The sequence below is a fragment of the Saccostrea echinata genome, unplaced genomic scaffold, assembly GCF_033153115.1.
Source record: "Saccostrea echinata isolate AGI-Se365-2 ecotype Australia unplaced genomic scaffold, CSIRO_AGI_Sech_v1 ptg000002l, whole genome shotgun sequence".
NCBI lineage: Eukaryota > Metazoa > Mollusca > Bivalvia > Ostreida > Ostreidae > Saccostrea > Saccostrea echinata.
The window spans coordinates 5,090,391-5,113,202 of record NW_026889751.1 but is presented as its reverse complement, the minus strand read 5'-3'; the positions used below and the strand labels follow the sequence as shown (position 1 = coordinate 5,113,202).

At 34.9% G+C, this 22,812-nt stretch overlaps 1 protein-coding gene across 1 annotated transcript in view; it reads right to left on the bottom strand.

The window, feature by feature from the left end:
- LOC133205851 (tyrosine-protein kinase transmembrane receptor Ror2-like) overlaps positions 1–22,812 on the bottom strand; it is a 41,317-nt gene that overhangs the window by 8,993 nt on the left and 9,512 nt on the right. The window contains 6 exon segments of the mRNA XM_061341739.1: positions 987–1,011; positions 2,579–2,783; positions 2,965–3,095; positions 11,558–11,869; positions 17,378–17,473; positions 22,802–22,805. Coding sequence (XP_061197723.1) covers positions 987–1,011; positions 2,579–2,783; positions 2,965–3,095; positions 11,558–11,869; positions 17,378–17,473; positions 22,802–22,805 — 773 coding nt within the window.

Here is a 22,812-nt window from a genome sequence, read left to right as displayed (position 1 = left end):
TGAATTACTGTAAACTGACTATTATTCGTGCCATCTTTTATTTGCGATTCATCAGTTTGCAATCAATCCGTGACCATTAATTGTCGCAACTGGGCAAAAATCCTCTACAAATTACATTTAGCAAAATAAATGGTCTGCGGCAATTAATATTTGCGAGGTAAAGTAGGTCGCGAAACTCGTGGATATTTCTTGCACACGAATAATAGTTGGTTTACAGTAATAAGACTACAAAACTAGGTGGCCCACTCGGCAAGTTTGCAAAGTACTTCATAAGCACTCTTTTGTGTTCAAGTTTTATCTTCACTGATTTACAAGACTATTGACTCAGTGGTTGATGTTTGATGGACAAATCTGAGTTTTTGGATTGGCCCAAACCTGATCTTTTTTTAATCTGAAGATTAAAAATTGTTTCTCTTACTACTCAATAGGTTAAAAATATTCTGACTTTACCCCTAACTAAACTTGCTGTAAATGATTCTGAGGAAAAAGAGTTAAACATTTAAACAAGTCAAAACATATCATGATAGAGCATGGGGTCAAAATTTCAAGCCCTCTCATGACTTGTGTAAACAAAGTTTTTGGCTCACTGCATGACATACACCATACATCAAGTGCTTTTTATTCAGCCATGCAATATCCTTGAAAAACATCTCTTCCACACAATATTTCCCACGATAAAAGTTTCCTCACTAACATGGTATATACTGCAGGTGACCACTCTCACCAGGATTATCTCCCCCTTCCCTTCTTCAATGTAAAGTACAATATGAAAACATTCTAATGGCTATGATCATAATCTGTACAATAATGTTAATACAGAAAAATTACAAAAAAAAAATTCTTGATAAAATGTTACAATTCCTACATCCTATTCAGAATTACATCTTTATTACATCCCACTATTAGTGTAAAATAAACACACACACACACACATTTTTTTCATTTCAAATTATCTCCTTTAAATATGTTGAAATATAAAAGCTCACCTTGTCGGGGCTGGACTCACTCTGTCTGCAGAAACAAAATGAAGAATCATAAATATTAATAGTAAATTTTGCATGTTGCGTTGCATTGTTTTAATCCTTAAATGTTACAACATTTTCTTTCACTGGTTGTCTGTCGCTGCAAATTTGTTTCTCATCAGAAAGAAAACAAGACACGCGAAGCTTATCAAAAATCCAACTTCAATGAAACATCCCAAATTATGTACCAGTACATTTTATCAGGAAAGATGAGCTCCAAATATTTTCTCCAGTCTCAAATCACAAGAAAAAAAGTTTAGAAATAAAGTTTCACAAAAAAAAGAATTAAGAACATGACAAGTTGAGATAAGTGTCTAAGAAGCCCAGTTGAAGGAGGCGTCAATTTTCACCACTGCCTGCTTTCAATAACAACCATCTCTCTCAAGTTAATGTCCACGGTGACCAACACCACCTCATTATCAAAATCACATGCAGAGGGAGAAAACAATTTTTTACTGTGAGAAAGAGGTTCTTGATCACAGGGTTTGTTCTCGAGCCATCTGTCATGAAATTTCTAATGAACTGACATTATCCTCTAGAACCAAAGCTGTAGTAATCAACAAACCTTATCTGACTATAGAACAAGTTATTTTCAAGTCCTCCTTATCTTTATGCAAAAAATCATCTAAGAAGGTTTATCAAGTTCTTAGATCAAAATATTTTGTTAATATTCTAGCATCCTCTGTGATGTCTGTTGGAAAATAAACAGGCTTCAGCTATGTCAACTGGGCGCCCCCAGTTGGAGACCCGATATCGAGGAATACTGTAGAACACTTAATATACACAAATCTCTTTATATTATGAAGAAATGATTCAGACTAAAATGTTTTGGATAAACATCACTAGAAAATCTTTTGGAGTGTCTTCATTCTTCCATTAGACAAAGAAGTCAATAATCCTCTCCGTAATTAGAAATAATTAAAATCCAAACCCTGGTTTCTGTCAAGACAGAAGCTCTTGCTTTCTGAGGACAAACAATATGCAGTATTCAATATAGATAAAGTATATCTATGTTGAAATGTTCAACAGCATCTGTTTGCTGAGCTTAAGCCAACACAACTGATAAAGATGTCAATGGCATTCTATCTTATGAATCCATCAAAGAAAGAAACATTGCATGAAAAATCTGTCTATGCCTCTGTTTTCTTGGCTCGTCACCCTAATTTCCAGCAAGTCCAGAACGAGTCTGTTGTCTGAGCTTTTGGTAGTCCCCACAAGTCCTCACAAATGAAATGTTTGCAGTATTTTGTTAACCTAATTAAAGTCTTTGTCTGGCCAACAACAAGCTAAAACTTTATCTAAATATTTGTACTTTTTCAAGGTATTTTCCTGGAGGCTACTCAATTGACTGAGAAACTAAGAGCTCTTAAATAGACACCTCAGAAAAAGAATAAAATCAACAGATTTTGTGATAACTTTTTAAATGAGAAGTTGCAGGGCATTGCAGGTTGCTTGGAGGGAACAAAAGCACATTTTCTTTTTAAAAATTTAGAGAGCAAATATACAGACATAAAACAAATTTGTTCAAAAGATATTTTTTAATAAAATGTCCTTACTAGGATTTTGTGGTGTAACAACCACCACCTGGGCCTCTCTTGTGATAGCATTTTGGCCACTGGTCAGGTGGTTCTTGCCCCGACATTTGAAGGTCAGATTAGTGGTGACAGCCTGAATGCGCAGTGTAGAGTTGCGTTGAACCATGAATCCCTTTGAAGTCTTGTCAAAAGTGATAGTCAGTCCACTTTTTTCAGAGGAATTCAGCTATATAAGAAATATATGCATAAGAAAAAAGTTTGTATTTTCTTTACTTCAATAAACATTTGGAAATCAGTACAAATATTAGAAAATGAACAATATGCAATTTTTTCTTCTAAACATTACATGAAGGCTTCTTGATCTATTCTAACTGCAAGCTACTTTAAAATACTAAATCGGCACCTACCACTGTGTCATTTTTATCCAGCCATTCTAACTCGGGGGCAGGGATCCCCTCTAGCTTACACTCTAGTTGTAAACGCACTCCATACTGCACATAGCGACTTATAGGGTGCTTCTCCGTAAACCTTACAGGAACTACAATGACAATCACATTTTAAATCATAATTAGCACATATTACTGCTTACTTTTTCCCTTAGTTTTTTCCTCTTCTGCTACTTTATGCTACTTTATTAACAATTCAAATTTGGGTTGCCAATGCAGTTCTCAAATCTTAACAACTGGCATCTCATTAAGCGAGGAAACTTCTTTTGGCCACAACCAAATGAAACTTTCATTTAAATAGTAAAACAAACAAAGGGAATTTTTTTTATATCTCACACATAGAAACTAGCCTACAACTTTTTCATAAAGGCACTAAAGAAAGATGAGAAGGCACAAGAATTATTTGAACCAAAAACCTAACTTGAACAAAGGCCCAATGATATATGGTACCTTATTTTGGATACTGTAGACTATGCGTTTGAACTTAAAAAAATTGTTAATTTTTACAAGAAAATAAGTATCAGATCAGTGCCAAGTGAAAAAAAAAAATGTCCAACAAAACCTCAGATTGTAAGTTGCAAAATCAGATAAACATTGAAGTTTTAAAGTTAAACCCTGCCACACCCATTTCCGTAAAATTCTTAAATAAAAATTATCTCTCCTTCAGGATAAATCAGCCATTCCTTTGAAAGAAGTTCCTTTTACCAAAAAAATTGCTTTGTGGCAGATATGGTAGCAAGTGATTCCTAAGTATGTCAATTTGTGAATTTATGAGAAACACAGGTTCATGTTACCCAGGTACATAAAATGGACTGTCTCAGTTGATTACCTGAAATTTGTTGGCATATTATATAATCATCTATTTAGCAGTTTTTGTAAAACTTTGGTGGTCAAATAAAACCAGAGGCCCAAGAGCCTTAACAGTCATCTGAGTATAATACAAACCTGTAGAGGATTTCTAATTTTAAAATTATGTATAAGAAAACAAAATAAAATGATAGGCCTAGAGGTTGCTTAAATACAAAAGAAATAGGACAATCTAGGATCAACAATATATTAAGTCTTGTCCTCAGCAACAACTCAGAAAGCAGATCTATATACTTGCCTGTATGAGCCAGTGCTACTTACACTTTCATTTGTTACCAACACCTAACAAAGCAACACAACACTTCCTGAGCATAAAACACATAATACACATAGTAAACCAAACACAATCACTATCCCATTGGCCTCTCTTGGTCTTTGAAAAAAAAAAATTAAGGAACTGTGCTATCTAGGTAAGGAACTGTGCTATCTAGGTATTTACCTTCAACATGCTTTTGAATTATGTGAAAGTGTCACAAAATAATTTTTTGTCTAATATATATGGCCAATTGTAAGATTATTAAAATCTGTTATTAAAACATTATATACTACATATGTATATAATTTGATCATCATGCCACACATTCCACCTTTGTATGTTTGTTAAATTGATTCAATGCTATAAGAAGCATGTCTTGGCAAATAAAAGATTATTCATAACTTTTTAATGTTTTTGACTCATTTTTATTTACCAATTACTTACAAGTATACCTGACCATTGAGCTATGAAAGTACTTTCTTTATTTTAAACATTAAAATTTCTAGATTTTTTAAATTCCACTAAACTATCAATGACATTATTTACAGTGACAAATTATCATAGGGTAAATAACAAAAGGGAATAACTTATCTCAAAGTAGAGCACAAATTTCCCTGCATGATCAGAAGAGACCTGCCCAGCACCAGAACCATTGACCCAATGGTCAAGAATTTCACAAATCTGATAAAAAATACCTTTGCTCATTACAACTTGGTATTGTGTTTGCCTTTTTTTTCCAGGAGCAGAGAAAAATATTTTCAATGAATTAATGCACTTTTCACTATTACTAGTACAGGTAAACTTCGGTATCTCGACATCGGATATGTTGACAACCTGGGATATGTCGACATATGTCCGTGGTCCCGGCCGTATTTACTATATAAATGATTAAAAAAAAACTCTGATATGTCGACCTCGGTAATCTCGACAACCCCGCTTATCTCGACGTATATTTCAAGTCCCAGTAGCAAAATTTACCTGGTTTATGTCGACGTCAGGGTAATTTTCCGATCCATTAAGCCTAACGGTGCCTAAGTTTGGTCTCTCGTCACGCACGGACAACCCCGTGAATCTCGATACGATCAGATTTTCACACCTTTTACATGTAAGCCATTTATTTTTTTTAATTAGACACCCTTGTCTGTATTTATTCAAATTAAATTAATCCCAAGCATATTCAGGTATCGATGACACGATAATTGATCTTAACAGCTTGAGTACGTAATGTAAATGCATAAATGATTGTATTAATGTAAACACACAAATCGCCATCGAAAACTATAATGCACATAATGATGCACGCTAGCAAATTTACAAAGCAATAGAGGAAACATCAAAGTGAAAATAAATTCAAGAAATTAAGCAATTAATATTTTATTTTACTTATAAATAGGGAATCGTGGTTCAACACATCAGTATTCACCATGTCTCAAGACAAGCTAGATAAGCAATCCAATGAAGGACCCGGTCTAAAACCCGGGGGGATAGTTGGATTATCTGGTGGTGTTAAGCGAAAACTTAAAGTCCACTCTATTGAAACAAAGTTTCAAGCAATAACTGAAGTAGAACGAGGTCAGTTGTCTAAAGCCGAGATAGCCAAGAAATATGAAGTTTCTCACAACACCCTGTCTACGTGGCTAAAGAATGCAGAAAAGATTAAAAAGGCCTATACGAGGAAAGCAGTTTTGGACCTCAGCGCAAGAAAATGCGAAAAGCCATGTATGAAAATACGGAACAGGCAGTCCTTCAATGGTTCAAGGCCGCAAGAGACAAGAACATTCCCGTATCCGGTCCCCTTCTTGTAGGAATTGCTACCCAGCTCGGCGACACGGAGTTTAAATGTTCCACCGGTTGGCTTGATAGATTTAAAGAACGTCATGCTATAACGTTTAAACGAGTTTGTGGGGAATCAAACTCTGTAAATAAAAGAGTACTGCTATGACAGAGTGGTCTTCAAATTTGAAAACCCTTCTTGACAAATACAGTCCCTCTGACATATACAATGCCGACGAAACGGCTGTTTTTTCGTTTATTACCTGATAAAACTTTAGAGTTTAAAGGTGTAGATTGCCACGGGGGCAAAAGTGGCAAAGAAAGGCTAACTGTGCTTGCATGTGCAAACATGTCTGGTTCAGACAAGTTGCCTTTGCTTGTCATAGGCAAGGCAAAAAACCCTAGATGCTTTAAAAATGTGAAAAGTTTACCAACTTCATACGAAGCCAACACTAAAGCCTGGATAACTTCAGAGCTTTTTACAAACTGGGTTCGTAAACTTGACAGAAAGTTTCACTACCAAGGGAGAAACGTGGCCTTGGTAGTGGACAACTGTCCTGCCCATCCCAAAGTAACGGGACTTAAAGCTGTCACTCTGATTTTCTTGCCCCCAAACACAACCAGTAAAACTCAGCCAATGGACCAGGGGATTATTCAGAACATGAAAGTCCATTACAGGAAACTGGTCATTCTGAAGCAGCTGAAGGCAATTGAAAATCAGAAAGAGCTTACAATTAGTGTCCTTGACGCTATGCGTATGCTAAATCAAGCTTGGGCAAAGGTATCGGAAAAAACAATTCAAAATTGTTTCCGACATGCTAACTTCACGAGTGCACCTGAAGAAGAGACCGTGTCCGAGGATGAAGATCCCGACGACAACATCCCCTTGGCTGCCCTTCGGTTGAGAGTCCCCCCTTGATGAGTATGCTGGAGTTGACGAAAACATAGAGACATCTGAGGCCAGTACAGACGCAGCAATTGTAGAAAATATCCTGTCGGCGGGAAGAAACTGTGACGAGGACGCCGGTGAAGATGATGAAGATGACGTACATGTACCACCAGTCAAAAAGCCATCTATAAATGCAGTGTCAAGTGCCGTTGAACTTATCTGGACCTGGGCGGAGATAACCGAGAACACAAGTGACCTAATTCCTGCACTGCAGAAAATTGAACAACGTGTTATCGCCGAAGACTTGAAGTCAGTCCAGGGATTTTTTTAGGGTCTCTCTGGGGCCGAAATTCGGCCCCATTCCCAATGCTGAAAAGTGCATGTTTTTCCCAAAATCATACCTAAAAATTCCCAATATGAAAAAAAGTATTAAGTTGTAAATTATTAAAATAAAATAATGACAAAAAGGTGTTTATGTTCTCTATGTGCGATGTACGAGCCATCCGAGGGCTTCCGAGAAGTTATTCAGAAAACTACGGATGTTTGCATGCATACTTTTTACAGCTAGATCGATGTTTAAAAATTAAAGTCGGGATCGATATCTAAAAAATAAACGTGCATCATGTCAGTCTCTCCAGTTTGCCAAGGACGGTAATTTTCAGACTGGGTTGAATTGCTCTTATTCTTATAAATTGGTCAAACAATACCGATTAACCACTCATCTGGAACAAACCCACTATCAAATGTTATTTTAAAGAACTTCTTACATAAAGGTAAAAAAGATGACAACGTATAAATATTTTCATTTACAATGCTATCATACCCTGCGGCTTTGCCATTTTTAAGCTTCTGAACTTCAACAGCCGCTATTATTTCATATCACTAAAGCTGGTTTAAGCCAGTTTTATACTATAAAAAAAAAGAAAAATGATTAAATATTTGACTTTTGCTTGTTTTTTCCTATTTATTTGTATGAAGATATTTTTCCCAATTTCAACCAAATATCGCTATTTTTCCCAATCTTGACGGCCCCGGCCCCTGGAATCAAAGGGTAAAAAAATCCCTGCAGTCGATCGTCGCCAGAGCTGTATAACTAACTTTTTCAAGGACTGTGCAGCTGAACGTGATATTCAGTAAGGATGTGCTAAATGTGGAAAACTTTTGAGTTAGTGCTTACATGTAAATGGACTAGTGCTGTGCTCTGTGTTAAACATTAAACTTGTGACTCAGTGCTTTCTAATGTTTTCCATTGCTGTATCAACGTAACTTTATTAAAGTTGATTCAGAAAGTTGTTTTATTGCATGTATGCTATTGATATTGTACTGTCTTATATTTATCTCTTAAAATAAATTATAATAAAAAAAACCATAAAGTTATTTTTTCCCGTCTTAATGAAGTCTCTGCCGAGCGGTTCAGCATTTATAATGCGCAAACAATATCCTGTTGTGAATTGGAGTACGTTATTGATGACAGAAAGAGAAATTTATTTGAAATGAATAATGTGTTTATTTTTATAAATGGAGGAAGTACGGAAACATATATAAAATACTGTAATATATATGATTATACATACATATATATATAGAGAGTCAAATATATTTTAGAGATTGCTGAAATAAGACGAATTAACTACTATAGATCTACTAGTCATGTACTGTTACATGTATCTGTTTTGCTATGCAGTGAAATCTTTGACGTCGAGTCTCAACTCTGATATCTCGACACCCCGGATATTCGACATTTTCCGATGGTCCTGACGATGTCGAGATAATGAAGTTTACCTGTATATCAATAGAGCTCCACCATAACTCCAAAACCCCTAACCCAGGGGATTTCACAATTTTGGAAGAGGAGCCCTTGCTCATCATAACCATGCACTTTGTTTGTCTGCTCACTACCCAGGAACAGAGAAGATTTTCAAAGGATTCATGCATTTTCACTATATGATCCCAGTTCTAACAGAACCCAAACCCAGGGGTCATGAAATTCACTATTTCGGAAGAGGCATCCTTATTCACACTTAGTTTGTCTGCTTAATACCCAGCAGCAGAGAAGATTTTCAAAGAAATAATGCACTTTCACTATATGAGCAATAGAACACAACTCTAAGACCAAAACCCCTGACCCAGGGGCAATGAGTTTCACAATTTTGGAAGAGGCACCCTTGCTCATCATAACTATGTACTTAGTTTTCTTTATATACAAAGGTTTATAGAATTTATGTATTTTCACTATAAAATCAAAAGAACCCTACCCTAACACCAGAACCCCTGACTCTAGGCCCATAAATTTCAAAAATTTTGGTAGAGGGATCAGTGCTTATTATAATCATGCCTATAGTTTGATTTCTTCATGTTCAGGAGTAAAGAAGAAGATTTTTAAAAATTGCAGCAATTTTGATGGTTTTGGCCCCACCCTCAGGCCCAGGGGGCAGGGAGGGAGGCCATGAAATTCAAAATTTTTGTTTCCCTTTGCCCATAGATGCTACATACCAAAATTGGTTGAAATTGGTAAAGAAGCTGAAAATGTTCAAATGTTAAGGCAGGACGGACGACGGCGGACAAAAACAGATAGCAAGAGGTCACCTGAGTGACCCAGGTGACCTAATAAATGGCTCTATTTGAAAACAATGAATGTTTCAAACAGTTTCATTAATATCAGCAGTGACACTTTAGGGTGTGTTCTATAAACACAAACAGGAATTGTCAGGTCTGTGTATTGATTGGATTAAGCATAGGAGACACCCATTTTGTACTGTCAAATCTCCTAAAATGCCCTCTCAATAATGCCAAAATATTAATTTGTCTGGGAACAAACCTACATGCCATTATTCCTCTGCAAAAAATATCAAAATGTTGAAGGTATTGATTTCATATACACAAAATCTGCTAATCTTGACTTAAATGCATTGCCTAAATTTCTTTCTTATCAGCATATAAAATCAATTCCTTTTCATATCTGTAGATTTGTGCACTGTGGTAGCATTTTCACTTAAGAGAATATTAGTTTTGCAATGAAGACACATGCCAAATATGTGTTTTTATCCAAGCTATGCATGCAAGACACATAATCTGAGTTAGATTTTAATCCCACCTTTTTTTTTCTAATACGAATGATAATTTAAAAAAATACAATGGAACAAACTTTATAAAAATGCTGTGAAAAGGGAACTAACTCCATCACTTGATTACTCTCTTTAAATTTTCAGTTAATATCTTTGGTGCAATTTAAAGTTTAACCAAAAATTAAAAAAAAAAAAATTGGAATTATTTCCAAGTCCCCAAAATGATTAAATGATACACTTGTCTGTCTGTTCATTCAAAAACAAAAGAAACTAGCCAACTGAATAAAAATTCTAACAGCTTTACAAAGCCCTGCAAACAAGCTGTCTTCTTGGTTAAATGCCTTTATTTTATGGCTAGGTACTCCTTCTGTAAAGAAGAGTGACTTAGTGAGAGCATGCACTATTCTGATGGATATCAGAAAGCTTCTTAACAAAACAGATTTCCAGTGCAGACATAACTCAAGTGGCCATTTACTGTGAAATGTCGCTGGCTTTCTCTGTTGGGGTGACATGTTTGGAGGGTTTTTACCTACCACAGTGTGTGATGTAGTGTCCACATATTTACTCGGGGGGCACTTGGTGCCACAAAATCAGGCAAACCTTTCATCAACCCTACACTTCGGTGTCAATATTACCTATATCTCTTTCATTAATTGCCATTTATCTCAGAATTGTAATAGCACAAGGTTTTTTCCAATTTGAATAAATATGTTTTGTGTAATTTATGATAACATGATCGGAGTGATTCACGCCTGACAAAGCGGTATATAAAAACATAGTCAAGTGTGAGAGAAAAACAAACATAGCCCAAATCTTAATGCACCCTTACAAGAACCACAGTTTATTTAGAAAGTAAAAGATGTACCTGAAATACCTTTATTTCTAATCTGATATGAATCTCTTGTGGATTTAAACTGGCCTACTTATTTATGAATGAATAATTGTTCAGAATCAAGGGGTGGGGACATTAGCAATCAACTACATGCAACAGATTTTAATCAAAGTACTTTTTGGACCAAATCATCTGAACATTCATTGCAATGGTACAGTACCAGGAGCAGGTTCTACCTCTGTATTAGAGAGAGCAAATTCTAAATTCAGTATCCATGTTAAAATAAGCCTGTTCCTTAAAAACAACTAATATATGACCTAATATCAGGGCTTTCAATAAGAGGTGGCAGGAGGCAATTTATTTAACATTCAATGAATCAGAACTCACTGCTTCAAATTTTATAATTGGCAAATTAAACTAAATAAATGAAAATATTTCTAAAACAGTCTCTTCAAATGGAAAAATTCATCTCTTCACTTCAAATTTATTGAAATTCTTGTTATATATTAATTTTCTTTTGTAATATTCAGCTTTTCTTTATGTAAACAAAGATATACATGTATTCTCCTAGCCAGCAGTGTATGAACTGGTTCATAAAACAGTATATAACATGAACACAATTCAGAATTTTCTGAATGGACTTCATAAAAAATACTGAATTGTACTCCATATATGAAAATGAAATTCTAATCTGCCTTCTCACAGGATTCACAAAGTGTAGGTGATACACAATTGTAGATGATACACAAGTGTAGGTGATACATAAGATACATAAGTGTAGGTGATACACAAGTCTAGTGTAGGTGATACACAAGATACATAAGTGTAGGTGATACACAAGAAAAACATACATGAGAGATCAATTGCATTACCTTCCACTTTGAGGTATGCCTTTTCTGACTTGGCCCTGCCTGTGGTACCATTGCAGCAGCCACAGTTGACAATGCAGTAGTATTCCCCACGATTTTCAACTTTGATGTTGTTGAAAAGAAGAACAGCTCCAGAACTCTTTAATCGGAAATTGCTACTCCGTCCCCTTTTCTTCAGCTTGACGCCATTGTGGTACCATTTGACCTTGACATGTTTTCTTTTGCACCCTGTGGATCGCTTTATGCTGCAGTGGAATGCATGTCTCTGGTCCTCCTCCACAGTTGTATTCTTAGGAGACTTTTTAAATTCCAACCCTGTCAAATATTAGAAAATGTCTCCTGAAAACTATGAACTATTTGTCATAAGTTCATACATGTAATCCAGCTACTGTTGAATTTTATATTTTGTGGGTATACTACTTCCATGAATTTCCATGGATACCTGTTACGAAAACTAAATAAATATTGATACTATAGGCTTCAACCTGAGATGTTTGTCCATACAATTACATCCAAGCAAAACCTTCAATATTTAGCTATCCTCAGAAAAATTGGCCACCACCAATTAAAATGTTTATTGATATACATTGTGGGGTTTTGGTTTTTTGTTTTTGTTTTTAAATTTATAAAGTATATAGTTTCTTTCCATTCTAATACATATATATTCTTGAGTTTTCACATTAATTGTCCATATTCTATAATGGAGCTTGGGTTTCTAGCTCTCTGAAAACCTACATGGATTTCAGGTCTAAATGACCCTTGACCTTTTCTTTAAGTGCAGATTGTTTCACCATGCAATCAAGTTCCCACTAAAAGAACTGTCAGATCCAATAAAGACCACCAGTAAATCATCAGTATTCATATACTGCATTTATAAATATTTTGCAAAATATGATTCACTTGAATTCAAAGGAAGAAACAAAGTGATGACTAATCAATACATTTTTTATGATGCCAAGTTGCTGCCAAGACAAACACCTCTGAGCTCATCAAATGGTGCAATGCATAAGGTCACCCCCACAAACCAACAACGTAGTACCCAACAATGAAAATAGTCATTCAGAAGAGCAGGTCTTCTTCTCCAAAAACTGAGTTGTTTTGCATGTATATACTTTTATGGACTCTTTCATGTACCTGGCCAGTTAAACCCTAGGGAAGGATTTTTTTTTTCTATCACCATTTTCACATTCCAATTAATAGACCAAAGAGGTCTACAGCACTCCTTCCATCCACACACCAATACATTTAAGCCTATCAGACAGAATATGAATTGAAACCAAGAAGCATGACACATTATGCTTAAATTCAAACATCAAAGACTATCTTTCCCCTTCTCAATCATTTAGATGAACTTTTATATCATTTCTAAACCAATTTAAGATGGGAGAGATATGCTAGATTCACAAGAACTAATTGTGGGCATATAAGATTATTCATAGCTGCTTATATATCACTTGATAAATTTCTGTCATTACCATAAAATGCATCCACTTTATCACAGGCTGTTTGCCACGTTCATCGAATACAACACATCAAAAACATCCCCCTCATCAAATATTCCATCTTTCTTTTCAAGAGAACTATTCTCTAAATTTAATTTCTTTAGCAAGTTAGTGGAATGCACTAAAAGGAAAGTTTGAACCACACATACAAATAGCGCAAAGGAAATGTCTCCAAAATTAGTTTATACTGTGGTAATTAATGCTAAATATTAAAAATTCACAGAATATTTTTTTCAAAATTTGAAATAGATAGCAAAGAAAACAGATTTATAAAAAGACTTGATAAAATAATTTTTCAGCATTTTGATAGAGGTGTACAATTATTTTTATCTTCACAATTTGTTACCATCTTATAAATAAATACAAGATGGCATTATTTAATCAGTAGTGGATTTTTGTTGATTAACTCCTGCCCCGTACTCATCTGGACATCTGTTTACCCTCACCCTGGCATCCCCCTCATAATAACCCCCCTAGTGGTCAGTTAAACAGCTAATTAAACGAATGAATACACCAACATTTACAGAAGCTGAGTTTTCACAGTCTTCTTGTGATAACAGAGGTAACCTGTCAGTACTAATACTTCTATAATATGAATCAGTGTATTAAATCCTCACTTACTCTGTGCCAGCATGTGGACTTTCACAGATGTTTTAAGTCAGAAATTCAAGAGATAAATCTTATCACAATTTTTGTGGTTAATGTGTAAATAGTCCACATAAATAGCTAGGATTATTATTATTGTAATTAAGGCTGCTATATAAATATTTTGGTGGCAAATTTCTTGAAATGAGGCAAATATTATAATTGTCAGTTAGAACCATACTGGACTATGTTTTTAATATGAAATTCACATTCAAGGAAATAATCCTAATTTATATTACAGTAAACCTACAGTAAAAATGAAGAGACTTTAGTGAAAATATGGTTTTCTCCTTTGTTTCCTTGAAAATACACCAGCTTAGGACTTCTAGATCTGTGTATGGACAGTCTGTCTTGTTTAAAGAATTTCCTTTAAATTTCATGGGAAAAAGTGTTGTGTACAGTTTTATACTTTTCAACAAACACCTCCCCTGTAAGGCAGAGGTACAGATATGTGATACGTCTAAAATATTGTATTACAAAGTATAAACAGCGGAAAAGAATAAAAGGTCCGACATACATAACATCATGTAGAAAGGTATATAATTAGAATCTCAAAAAACTTACAGACCGATCCATCACAATACGAGACCAAAAATAAAATTCTTCACATTTTTCAGACATTCTGTCATCTCTCTTCATGATCCAAATAAAACATTTATCAGAAACAATCAAACTTCACATTAAAAGCAGATAGCACCTATCAGATACCAGGCCCCAACAGAAGTGATTTCAAGCCATGCATGTTTTGTCCTTTGTTATACAAGACAGAAACTTTTGAAGACAGCTCTGTTTCCTTAAATTTGTAAAACTTAATTTTATAAAATAGGATACTTCTGTACAACATTAAATACTTTAGCTAATTTCAGGAATTTAAAACTTTCTCTCTATTCATACAATTGTACTAAAGTGATCAGGGAAACATTTAATCTCAACAGGAAACTATAAAGCCTAAAAATTTAACTTAATTATACTTCTAATTTTTTCTCAAAAATATATTCATTAATAACATTATGGATATTTTCATAGAACAGATTTTAAAAAATACAATTGTGATGAAGTTAAATATAACTGCATATCCTTCGACTGGAGCACAGCAAAATCTGTTCACTTTAATTTTGGTGTTCTACTCTCTAAGGCGCATACACAAACATTTTGTGTGTACATAAAAATGTAAAGCAGGGATAAAGACAACAAAGCCCTGTGTGATTACGGCTTTAATCTATACATTTTAATATTTGGACGGTTTCCAGTCCCTCCTGATCACATTCCTCAATAAAGCAGTAGTTGAGTAGGGCTTACTCTGATAAACACATTGCCCCATTATTGGTAAATTATATTTGGCTAGTCTCAATTCCTTTGCTATATATTAGGTGACATTGAAACAAAAAGACTCTTTTCATGGGTTAATAATTGCTTATACCCAATTTTTAAATATCACATATATCAAGAATTCCAAATATGTTTCAACAGTTCTTAGGTAATGATCTATTTTCAAAGGGAAAGAAAACTGATTTTACCCTTCACGTTCTACTGTTGTTGTGAGGTCAGTAGTTTTTCCAATGATCTCCTAACAATTCAAAAGCCCAGAAATATGATCTATGGCTGCACTTGGTCACCGCTTAGCCGACCCTGTAATTCTGTCTCCTCATAAATCAGATTTCCTCATGTGCATCAACTATGTGAAGTGTTGTTCTATTATATGTTCAATAATCTTAAATGTCAAATTTTCTTAACCTTATTCTGCACTTAGTACCCAAATCAAATCAACTTTCACCTTTGTGTTTGTGGGGTTTTTTTCTGGGTTAAAAATATTTCATTAACAAGATTTGCATTTAAATTGCATAACTATAATAAATTATTAATAAATGTAATATTCTGCAACACAGTCCTAAAAGAGATTGTTTGGTGTTGACATTACAACTTTGACCTTAATTCAGATCCATCCTGTACATTCATTAAAATTCTTTCCTTTGATTTCATGTAGTACTATGCAAAAACAAGATGTGTTTGTGAAACACTGATGCCCCAATATGGCTACTTATAATAGTGAAGGTTAAACTTTCTCAAATGCAAATCAAATAAGTTGGTACCCAAAGTAAGGTCTTGTACCGAGGAATATACCTGTGAAATATGAAAGCCCTAGCAGCAACCATTGAAAAGATATGGAAAAGGGTAACGTTTTCCAAAAGCAAGTCAAACATCAAGGTCAAATGGTCATAATTAATAGTGTCCAAGGAAACGCCTTCTCACAAGAACTACACATGTGAAATCTGAAAGCCCTAGCACCAACCACTCAAAAGTTATGGCCAAGGTTAAAGTTTTTGTGGACAGTCAGACAGACAGCCAGCTAGACAGACCATGATTACAGGGGCATAATAATAGATGTTGTCTTCAACAGAAAAAAAACATCTCCATGCAATCCTCTGAACTTCAAGGTCCCAACTTTGCAGGTGGTAGAGATATGTACAAATTAAATATTATAAACAATCCAAGCTCTCTTTAAAAAATGATTTACAGGAACAATTCATTCAACATTAAAGACTGTTTTTCCAAATACAAAACTATAAATCTGAAAAATAGTCCCTCTTCAGTCCGTAAAACTAAAACCTCTTATGTCTAGAAATAAATACATAGTATTATGTCAAAGCACTATTGATGGGCACTTCATCCCTGTATGGGCCATACCTAAGGATTTGGTAATGAGACCACAACTATTTCTCATAAATTGGACATAAGTTTGTCAGTCGTGTCCAAATGACAGTATTATAGTCTAAAAATTCTCCTTCTTCTTTATAATGATCACAGATTTGTTCAGCCATGAATAATCCACCAGTGATATGAATGTTCCGACTGCCTTATAAATAAACCTTCTCCAGAATAGACACAAAATGTGACAAATGTCAGATTAATGCATTTTATTCAATTTTGCTTAATGAAAGCAATGGCCATCATTTTAATTGTGTACATAAAATACACAATTGATATTTCTTTTTTAAAATCATACTTCATATTCCGAAAAACACTAACAATTTGCATAAGCATGTCATATTTAGTCATGAAGTACAAGTAAAATGCACAAGCAAATTTACCAATTAAGAATGCTTGTCCAATGTACAAAAATGCACAAATTCTAAAAAAAAAAAAAAAAAAGTGGCAGCATGACTAAAATCAAAATCTTGTGGCATTTCTAAATAAAAATCTTTTAAAATAAGTAATCTATTTAAAGAAGTCAATAAAATTCTATAAATATATACAATCCTAATTAACTTCTGAACTTTTTAATCTGATTTAATTCTCTTACTTCTTAAATTAACATAAATATTATTCGTATCATGAAGGTTGTTTGATTATTTTATTGCATGATTTTAGTGAAGGCTGACAAGTTTTATTTCTTGGGGAAATCGATATGAAAATACCTGATCATGCAGCAACTTGAAAATTAAGGTTTTTTTTGACCCACTTTGCAGGTATCATATTGTTAAAACTAAGACTGTTAATAATTTTGTCCTCCACATGTATAGCGGTTACACAGGTATGAACATTTTTGGAAACTAGATCTGTTCACTTTTTTTACTTTTATTCAGAGATCAAAGATTATCATTGCCTTCCTAAAATAATCTACCTTTTAACACCTGAACACTAATTTTTTATCAATGCTTTTATAGGTATTATAAACAAACATTGAATTTGTTATTTACATCCCACCATATACGTCTTTCTCAAAGTTTCCCACCATTCAGGTATATATCGGATGACCATATCCTATTCGGCACTGAACTTATCATGTTTAATTCAATCTAGACCTTGGTCTGTTTTGTTTGTTGCTTTTTTATCTTTTAGATCAAAGGAAGTATAGATCCTTTTAAACATTGAGTAGGATACACGTAATAGATTGTCTTCTTCCCAATCCAGGTATATCATCATATGCAATTCAATCCACTTAATTCTAGTACATAACTTACATTCATAATGAATATACCATGTTATGCAATTTTTAAAAGGGAAGGGGGGTATGGAAAATTTCAATGAAACAACAAATATTAAATCATAAAAACATTTTTTAAAAAATGAATTTTTTTTTTTAAATTTCTTTCTTTGGGAATTGATATATAGTCAAGTTTATACCTGCATGTTTTTAACACACTAAACACTGAATTGATACACAACATATTTTTTTGTATGGATAATAATCACTAGTTTACTGGTCAAAGGACCAAAGAGGCCTTCTTGAAATTTTATACCCCCATGAACACGAATCAAATTCTGAACAACAGATACTTTGTGATCTGAGGGGAACTGAAAGACATTTGTCATTTTGGACCACACAAATTTCAATCATTATACAAAACAAATTTTCATAATTGTTGGAATCTTTCTGCAGACAATTCATTTTGTTCGCATGTTCAAAATTAAAATTCCTAGCAATACTCTAAGTTTAATGAGTTTATCTCCTAGCTCATAGGTGCTTATACGTCCTGACAAAAGCCAAAATCTTCAAAGCAACACTTTCAAAAGGTGACATTTTTCTGAAATTAATCAAGTTTCCAGAAATCTAACTTACATGGTCACATTCTACATAACAAGCAGGGAAACTTGAATAGAATCTTTTGATCTAAATTAATTTAATGTCACCGTTTTATCTGACAAAACAATTTGAATTGGCTTGAAATAAAAGTGTTGAAATTTTATTAAACCTGGCAGGCAAATTTGTAAAGAACGTAGAATTATTTTTCAAATGAAATCAAAGTAACCAAAACATCAGAATTTAATGTTTAAATGGTTGTGTATATATAATGATTTCACAGATAAATATTTCTTTTTCCTTCTTCGACAGGTCTTTAAAATCTCTAACAATATTTCACCAACGTAAATTCTTAATATCAACAGAGGTGTTATTACACTACTGTATTTACAGATTACGGCTGATAATCACCTATCAGTTTCACGTCAAGGTAAGAATAAAATGAAATAAATATTTTTACCTCCAGTGACTTTTCTCCCATCAACTTCCAGGAGCCAAAAAGCCGAGAAAACCAAACATAACAATGAGACCTTCATGGTCTTTCTGAGACTTTATAACGGGGTATGTGCAGCAACATCTTCCTCCGATGACAAACGGTAGTACTCAATAGTTCGGGGTAGTTTGGTGCTCTTCCGTCAAAACACCTGATTCAGCCAGGTGTAGTCGCTATATAACATAGTATCGTTGTCATATTCGTCGCATCTTTCCTTCACAGCTTTTTCGACTAGTTTTCGTGACTTTTTCACTTTTTTATACAAATAAATATTATTCTAATGTGAAAGTTTTCGATACACACCATTCTCTGCCCGAGGCCACCTGAACACCCAGGTAAATTCCCGCTTATAACAAAACTTCATGCTTCGCATGACCTGCGCAATCGCAACACAGGCTTTGACATGTTTGCGCATAACAAAAGCACATGGTCCTCTGATGTAGACAACTGTCAAACCTAATTTGTGGTGTTGATAAGTTCGATAAAACGGAAAGGGGCCCCATTGGACTGCCTACACTCAGTACTACCATGTAATTAATCATGTCTTGTTATTCTTACCTGTGTAAAATAGATCTTGTATGGTTATTAAACAAAGGTCAACTCTGATCACAGACGCATGACAAAATACGGTATAATAGGTGACTTTCTCATAACAGGAATGTAGATGTATTCCACAATGTACATTTTCCCACCAAAGATATGCAGAAATCAAAAATCTTATTAGACTTTTAAAAACTTGAACAAAATTTACACTTTTTTTCTGCATAATTTGGAAATCATTATAAATGTGCAGTTAGAATGTACCAGAGAGGTGATCATAAAATTAATAAACACATGGTGAAACCTTAACTAGAGTTTAATTTTTTTAGATGTATAATTTGACCTTTACTCAATCAACCTGATGGACATGGATGTTGAATCTGAAAGATATTCCACTTCAAAGTCATATGCAAAGTCTCAAAACAAAAAAAGTTTAATTTTCTTTGTTCATGTATGTGGTCTGTGGTCAATCTGATTGACAAGGATGTGTTCCACTAAAAGTGTTACTTACCAAATATGAAAGACTTGGCCCAAACAAGAGGCTCATGGGCCTTAATGGTCACCTGAGTATCATGAGATGCAGACTATGACCACTTTGGGCCCACCTGAAACTGGCCTAAGCTTACTGTAAACCAACTATTATTCGTGACATCTTTTATTCCATATACTTCGCTAACATTTGTCACTAAAATGTCACTAATATTTTACAGTTTCACAAGAACTTGATAATCATTAACATATTAATGCAGCTTGCCTTCTTTTAATTCAGGAGAAGAGAATTAGGGTACACTATCTACAAAAAGCCTGTTGGCCACAAGCCTCACCTGAGTCACCTTTTAATGCTACACGTATCATCTCCCCTTTCAAGAGGGCATGTACCTTTATTTAAACAAACTCTCATCCCCTAAGGGCATCTCATCCCAACTTAGTCCCATTCTGTGGCCTAATCTCTGGTCCAGAGGGACTAGAATTTATAATTTTTGCAGAGGATTAGCTGCTAATCACTGCAAACAATCTGTGTGCTTCATGTCCATAACTTACTTTCAATATGACCAACTAAGCACCTTGGGGCCTGATCCATGAGCCAAGGGGTTAAAGGGGGCATGAATTTTGACAAGTTTGGAAGAGGGCTTAGTGGTTATAATAATCAAGCAAAAAAAAATTCTGCCAGATATCCGTGAGTAAATATGAAGATTTTCAAAGATGTAATGTATTGTCAAAATATGACCAAATTAACCAAACCCTGTGGGCCCTTTCTCTTCTTCCAGTGGCAGATCCAGGATTCTTGAAAAAAAAAGGGGGGACAGGGTCCAACCAATTGCAGGTCCAGGTGGGGGCCCAGGGACCAACCAAAAAACAAGAGGCCCATGGGCCACAACGCTCACCTGAGTAACTTTGGCCCTGCTGTTCTTCACCTGATTTCCTACGTTGTTATACCTTTTGTGGCCCCACCCTAACCCATCCCCCTCCTCCCATGGTCATGATATGAACAATTTAGAATCTACACTACCCAAGGATGCTTCCACATAAGTTTCAGCTTTTCTGGCCCAGTGGTTCTTCAGAAGAAGTTTTTTAAAGATTTTTACTACATATTTCAATGTAAAACTTGGATTCCCTATTGTGGCCCCGCCTTACCCCCGGGGGTCATGATATGAACAATTTAGAATCTACACTACTTGAGGATGCTTCCAAATAAGTTTCAGCTTTTCTGACCCAGTGGTTCTTGAGAAGAAGATTTTTAAAGATTTTTCCTATATATTTCGATGTAAAAATTGGATTCCCTATTGTGGCCCCGCCCTACCCCCCCCCCCCCCCGGGGTCATGATTTGAACAATTTAGAATCTACACTACACAAGGATACTTCCAATAAGTTTCAGCTTTTCTGACCCAGTGGTTCTAGAGAAGAAGATTTTTAAAGATTTTTCCTATATATTTCAATGTAAAACTTGGATTCCCTATTGTGGCCCCGCCTTACCCCCCGGGGTCATGATTTGAACAATTTAGAATCTACACTATCCCAGGATGCTTCCAGATAAGTTTCAGCTTTTCTGGCCCAGTGGTTCTTGACAAGAAGATTTTTAAAGATATTTTCTACATATTTCAATGTAAAACTTGGATTCCCTATTGTGGCCCCGCCCTACCCCCGGGGGTCATGATTTGAACAATTTAGAATCTACACTACCCCAGGATGCTTCCACATAAGTTTCAGCTTTTCTGGCTCAGTGGTTCTTGAGAAGAAGATTTTTTAATGACCCCACCCAATTTTTGTCTTTTCTTGATTATCTCCCCTTTGAAGGGGGCTTGGTCCTTCATTTTTTCAATTTAAACTCCCCTTCACCCAAGGATGTTTTGTACCAAGTTTGGTTAAAATTGGCCCAGTGGTTCTTGAGAAGAAGTTGAAAATGTGAAAAGTTTACAGACAGATGGACGGACGACGGACAACAGGTAATCAGAAAAGCTCACTTGAGCTTTCAGCTCAGGTGAGCTAAAAAAAATATTTATGAAATCTAATGAATATTTTTGGACACAAAAGGGGGGCCCAAGCCCCCTGCCCCCTCTAAATCTGCCAGTGTTCTCCTTTCCTATAAGGGTATTCCCAGTCAACTTTCAATTCAGCCTATGGTCTGTATAGTTCAGCTCTACTTAGTAGTGTGGTACAGAGGATAGAAGAAAAACAAGGAATAAGACAACCATAAATAAAAATGACCTGAATTCTTTAATGTTGAAGTGCTGGAACTAGCAAACATGAATTTTCAGATTTCTGTAAAGGGTTATGCATTCAATGTACCGGTACATGTAATTATAAAATCAAGATGCTCACTAGATTTCCTTTAGAAAAGAAGATGATCTTCAAAGATGTATTGAATTTTCAATATATGGCCAACTTAGCCCCTACCCCTGGTCTAATCCCTGAGCCAGGAGGCATAAATTTTATAATTTTGTAAAAGGGATAAGTGTTCATTGTTAACATCTATATATATATATTTTTTTGCTGAAAGTCAACAGGTAAACAACTAAACATGAAGATTTTCAAAGTATTTTATGCATTTTCAATATAAACTTAGCCCCATCATGGAGCCTGAATGCTAGATCCAGGGAGCATGAATTTTCCAATTTTGGTAAAGAATTATGTACTCACAGTATTAAATCATAAAATCGGTTTGCCCACGAAGTGTCCTTTTATAGAAAAAAAATTTCAAAGTCATTATTATTTCTGTATATGACCTAGTAGCCCCACCCAGGGGCCTGAACCAAGGACATGGGATTTCCAAAGTTGTTATGAATTCACAATATACATCTAACTTAATCAAACCCTGATTTGAACAAACTTGAATCTCTGCACTACCAGAGAATGCTTGCATACAATCATGGCCCCACTGTTCTCATCAAGAAGATTTTTAAACTTTGATCCTCTACTGTGGCCCCACCCTATCCCCTTGGGCCATGATTTGAACAAATTTGAATCAACACTATGTAAACAAGCTTTCATACAAGTTTCAACTATTTAATGGCCCAGTGGTTCTTGAGAAGATTTTTTAAATAACCCCACTCTATT